Source organism: Lactuca virosa, chromosome 5 (genome assembly GCF_052849685.1).
Source record: "Lactuca virosa cultivar CGN04683 chromosome 5, Lactuca_virosa_CGN04683_v6, whole genome shotgun sequence".
Classification (NCBI taxonomy): Eukaryota; Viridiplantae; Streptophyta; class Magnoliopsida; order Asterales; family Asteraceae; genus Lactuca; species Lactuca virosa.
In genome coordinates, this window is record NC_136430.1 from 247,023,476 (window position 1) to 247,029,720 (window position 6,245).

Below are 6,245 nucleotides of genomic sequence, written 5' to 3' on the forward strand. Positions count from 1 at the left end.
CTGAAAAAAAAAGGAAAAAAAATCAAAAATAACTTATTTATCAATAGAATTAAAATATAAGAAATATTTTTCACGATTTTTTTTTAATGTCCTAAACATGAGATTATTTTAATGTTACATTACATATGTTGGATGGCGCGGATCCTCGCCTGGATCCAGCACTAACAAGCTGAACCAATCAAAACGTTTTATTTTCATCACACGGATTATCATCGTACGGTTATCTACTCCTCACAGCTTCTTTGATCACAGATCTCCTCACAGCTTCTTTGATCACAGATGAAAGAACGCCTCCCACATATATAAAATCTCTTCCGCAGGATCTACAAACCCTCACCTCCGATTTCAACAACAAAGAAAATCAAATCCATTTCCGAAGAGAAAAATATGTCAGGAAGAGGAAAAGGAGGTAAGGGATTAGGAAAGGGAGGAGCCAAGCGTCATCGGAAGGTTCTCCGGGACAACATTCAAGGTATCACCAAGCCGGCGATCCGCCGTCTGGCCAGGCGAGGTGGTGTTAAGCGTATCAGTGGGTTAATCTACGAGGAAACACGTGGGGTTTTGAAGATCTTTCTTGAGAACGTCATCCGTGACGCCGTCACGTACACCGAACATGCTCGCCGGAAAACTGTTACTGCCATGGACGTCGTTTACGCTTTGAAGCGCCAGGGCCGCACTCTCTACGGATTTGGTGGGTAGATGAACCGTATGCTTTTTAGGGTTCTTGTTTGACAGCGAGGTTTTCATTGGATTTTTGTTTAGTTAGCTTCTCTAAATCTGAAGTGATGTTACGTGTAATTGAATCTATTAATACAATATCGCTTAATTTCTCAATTCGAGCTATATTAAGCTTCAGCATGTATAAAATCGCTTGGTTTTATCAATTTGCTTGTGCAAATCGTTTATCTTGATTCAGTGTTTTGGTAAGGTCCATGACGCAAATTTGATATTTGATTTACTTCCGTATTTGATGAACATTGTGACCTTCTTAATAGTGAATTGCTCAAAACGTGCGAGGATCCTTACGATTGAATAATCAAGTCCATCAAAACTAAATTTTTAAGGAACTATGGACAACCGGCAGTGGAAATAGCTGCTCCCGCCCCTGAAATCACTTGTTGCCCCTTCCCCAGATCCTCCGTTTACATAGGCCCCTGATTACCTCCATTGCCCACAATCCAACCCTTGTTTTCCTGGTTTATAGGCTTACAATTGGATTTTTTTTGTTAAAAAATGCTATATTTTAGGCTAAAATAACTATTTTTAATAACTTCAAAAGCTTAAAACCTAATTTTTTAGCAACTAAATCATAATTACCATATTGACATTATATAAACCAGAATTACCATATCAACATTACATAAATCAGAATTACCATATTAGCATTACAAATCAACATTACCACATTAGATTCGGATAAACTCGGTGATAGTTACACATAAATCATAGAACTGTGAAAGAATCAAACCCAAACGTTCATATGATAAAGACAAAATGTAGTCTTGATAAACCCAAGAATCAAACCCAAACTGAGTTGAATGTAATTGTAAACTCATAAATCAATGTTGCAAGAAATCATAAACAATAACTTGTTCATACTTCATATTGAATGTAATTGTAAACTCATAAATCAAAGTTGCAATAAATCATAAACAATAACTTGTTCATACTTCGTCTGATATAGTGTAATAGTGTTGCAAGAAACAAAACATAAACAATAAGTTGGAAATCGACAAATCATTGACTATTTGACAGAAATCAGAAAATGAAAACTTCTCAGAAGAAAACAAAAAATGAGAAAGTTCATAGTCTTCCACTCCACCGGAAGAGGAGAAATCAGAAATCAAGCTAACCTATTCGTGTTCGAATTGTGGAAAGGCGACGTGAGTCGTTGCATCGTTAATGCTATGTATAAATATTAATGTGTTTCTACATGTCATTAATGATTTTTTTAGAATATTTTCAAATCACAATAGTTTTTATCATAAAAAAATAAAAACAAAACAAAGCATAAAATAACTTTTATACAAATGATCCAAAAAAAAAGGTTTTTTAAAAGGGTTATTTAAATTAGGGGTGTGCAAAAAACCGCACAAACCGCCCGCACCGCACCAAACCGCACCGCATAATGCGGTTTAGAATTTCGTGGTGCGGTTTGCGGTTCATCATTTTATCAAACCGCACTATGCGGTGTGGTTTGCGGTTTGTATTTATAAAACCGCGGTTCAAACCGCACCGCACCGCATGTTATATATATACTTTTTTTTCTTTACTTTATTATAATTTCAAATCACGATTTAGAAACGATGTATTTAAATATATTTCTTACAATAACCAAATATCTATAACGTAACATTAAATCAATATTAGATGAATATCCCACGGTTTACAAGAATATAACAACTATAACGACAATATAGAGCAATAACAATGACACTTACAAAACTATACTAGCATGAATCACAATTTATTAAAAACGATTTAACTTGAAATTTGTATTTGTTTTTATAAAATGAAAGCAATCAATTTTTTTAACCGGGTCAGTTTTTTAGTTTTTTGATAGATTTAATGTTGAACAACTCATTAAACCGCACAAACCGCAACCAAACCGCATAAACCGTCCGCAGCAAACCGCACCGCATAACGCGGTTTTAAACATCTGTGGTGCGGTTTGCGGTTTCTAAAATATTCAAACCGCATATGCGGTGTTTGCGGTTTTGACTCTAAACCGCACCAAACCGCACCGCGCACACCCCTAATTTAAATACCTAAAAAACATTTTATATTCATGTCAATAAAATGGCTAATTAAGTATCTAAAATAACATTTAATATTAAGTAATATCTTAATATTCCACAACTTATTTATATTATGTTAGAAAAGGGTAAAAGTCAAGATTAAACGTTTTAATAAAAAAAGATACACATGAAATAACAACTCATAAATTTCCAACAATCCACAAAGGTTAAAGTAATACCAATCGACTCATGATACAAATGTCTCTAACTTTTCTAAATATAACATCCCAAAATTCAAGGTGAAATGTTTTATTTTTTTCCAATGCATGTCTTGAACTTAAACTAGGTCAAAATAGAGTAAAAGGGCCAAGGTCTCATGCAGGAGTTCAAAACTCTATGAACTCCAGATCCAACACTCCTAACCACATAGAGACTCTGGGATCCATAAAGTTGGCAACTTTATGGAATCCCAACACTCCAAAATGTCCCAACATGAAGAATAAGTCATAGAAACCTAGATCTATGAACAATAAACCAAAAAGCTTGGAACTTGAGGACTTACAAGAGTCTAGAAGATGCACCACGAGATGATGAGAAGAGTTGCTTGCTGAATCCAAGTCTAAATGTCACCTTCTTCTCCTTCTAATCCCCAAAAATCAATACAAAAGCTTAGAGAGAAAAAATGGAGGTTAGGGATTGGTTGGAGGCTGAGAGAGTATGATGGAGGTTGAGGGTGAGCAACCCTAGCCATTATATTCCCTTAAATAGGGGAGCAAGCCCTGAATATTAGGGTTTCTCATTAAACAAATGCCACATCGTGACGGTCATTTAAAATCCGCATGTCCAAAGGCCATGGCCACGTCGTGGGGATCCATCCGCCACGCCGTGGCCACCAAAAATCCATACTTTAATAACAACCTTAAACAATAGAGACATACTAGGACTTGGTGTTACACCCCCACCACTTGAATCAGACTTCATCTTCGAAGTCCACTATTGCGAATAACTCCGGGTAGTTCTCTCTCATCTCCGCCTTGGGTTCCCAAGTCCATACGGAACCCTTCCGATGCGGCCACTGAACTCTGACCCATGTAACCACCTTGTTACGCAAGGCCTTCATCTTCCTATCCAAAATCGCCACTTGCCTCTCAACATAATTCAGGCGATCATCCACCTGAATATCATCCAACGTAACAACCGTTGAATCGTCAGCCACAATACTTCCGAAGTTGAGAAACATGGAAGGTGTTGTGAATCTGACTGAGATCCTCAGACGGATCCATTCGATAGGCTACCCTTCCAACCGTGGCAATCACTCGAAACGGCCCAATATATCGGGGCCCCAACTTGCCCCTCTTCTTGAAGTGTATTACACCCTTCCAGGGTGATACCTTCAGTAAAACCATGTTGTCGACCTGGAACTCCAACTCAGATCGACGTCTGTCAACATAACTCTTCTGCCGATTCTGAGCTGTCTGCATTCTCTGCCTCATCTGCTGAATAAGCTCTATTGTCTGAAGAACTACCTCGGTCTTTCCCATGACCTTGTAACTGACCTCTCCCCAACAGACTGGGGTACCACCCTTCCTTCCAAAAAGAAGCTCAAATGGAGACACACAGATACTGGAGTGATAGATGTTGTTGTAAGAAAACTCAGCAAAGGGAAGGTAGGAGTCCCAACTCCCACCGAAATCTATGCCACAAGCTCTTAACACATCCTCATGTGTCTGAATGGTCCGCTCACTCTGGCCATCAGTCTGCGGATGATAAACAGTGATAAAGAGCAACCTCATACCCAGTTACTCGTGGAACCTCTGCCAAAATTGAGAAGTGAACCGAACATCTTGGTCTGATACAATAGAAACATGAACACCATCTTGGTCTGATACAACAAAAACATGAACATCTTGGCCATGAGTCCGCCGGCGCGTTGGTGAGCCCAAACGACATCACCACAAACTCGTAATGACCATAACAAGTCCGAAACGTTGTATTCTCCACGTCCTCCTCGCTAACCCTCATCTGATGATACCATGACCTCAAATCGATCTTGGAGAACCAAGATGCACCCCGCAACTGATCGAAGAGGTCATCAATCCGCGGAAGTGGATAACGGTTCTTCACCATTAACTTGTTCAACTCCCGATAATCAATACACATGCGGTGAGACCCATCCTTATTCTTCACAAACAAGACCGGTTCTCCCCAAAGCGAACTGCTCGATTTGATAAACTACTTGACCAACAACTCCTGAAGCCGAGAGGACAACTCCTTCATCTCTGGCGGTACTAATCGGTACGACGCCTTAGCAATTGGGGCTGCACCGAGGACCAAATCGATCCTGAACTCAACCTGCCTCTCAGGAGGAACACCGGGTAATTCATATGGAAATACATATGGGAACTTACTGAATATGGGCACATCCGAAACCGAGACCTCCTTCCCAACTTGGGTGTCAATCATATACGCAAGGTAACCCATACACCCATGCTGCAGATACTGCCGAGCCCTGGCAGCAGAACAAAAGGCTGATCCAACTTTGGTACCCTCTCTATAAATAATTAGTTTTCGCCTAATTAGGGTTCGAACTACCACCCGCTGACCCTCGTAGTCAATCATCGCACCAAACCTGCTCAACCAGTCCATCCCTACTATCATGCATACATCCCCCATGGGGATAGAGATCAGATAAATCAGGTAAGACACCCCAAAAATCTCCATAACACAACCCCGATAAACGCTCGATGCGAAAACCCCGTGCTTGTTGGAGATGGAAACTCACAACGGGCACTAAGAAGGTACCTGAGTCAAAAAACACAAAAGACCGACTCGTACCCGAGTCAAAAAGCACAAGAGCAGGCAGTGAATTCACTAAGAAGGTACCTAGCCGAATCATAATCATAAGCATATAATAAAATAACTTGACAAAATAATAAATGAAAACATACCAGTAACGACGACTGACGCCACACTGGCCTCCTCTGTTGTGAGCTGGAAAGCACGAACTTGATCCCTCGGGGGCTCCGCCCTGCACTGATGTCTATGCGTGATCCTCAAAGTAGCCAGTTTTGGAGCCTGCGACGGTCTTGCAGTGAGTAACGGACAACTGGCCTTCACATGGACAACCTACTCACAGTGGTAACAAAATACGGTGCTCGCTAACGGGGCCTGCTGACGACAATCCCTAGCAATGTGACCCTTCCTGCCACATTTGTGGCACCCAGAAGAAGATCGACAAGCACCTTCATGAATTAGCAGGCTTGAACCGCTTCACTGCCGGCTATGAATAAACGGGAGCCTGACTCAACTCCCTCATATGAGTCTCAATCTCAATCTCTCACCTCATCGCGATATCCTAAAGCTCGGTGAGGGTACTATAACACTGGGTGGACACAAACTGCCGAATATCGGTCTTGAGCGTGCTCAAGTATCGCGTCATCAGAGCCTACTCCATAGTAGAGAAATTAGGACAGAATAGAGCCCTCTCAGTGAACATCTTGGTCATCT

At 40.6% G+C, this 6,245-nt stretch overlaps 1 protein-coding gene across 1 annotated transcript; it reads left to right on the top strand.

Annotated features, from left to right (window-relative positions):
• The first annotated feature begins 260 nt into the window (after positions 1-260).
• LOC145111418 (histone H4) lies at positions 261-834 on the top strand. The gene has a single exon (XM_079047695.1). It carries the CDS (start codon positions 388-390, stop codon positions 697-699), a length of 312 nt encoding a protein of 103 aa, XP_078903821.1. The 5' UTR covers positions 261-387; the 3' UTR covers positions 700-834.
• The last annotated feature ends 5,411 nt before the right edge of the window (positions 835-6,245 follow it).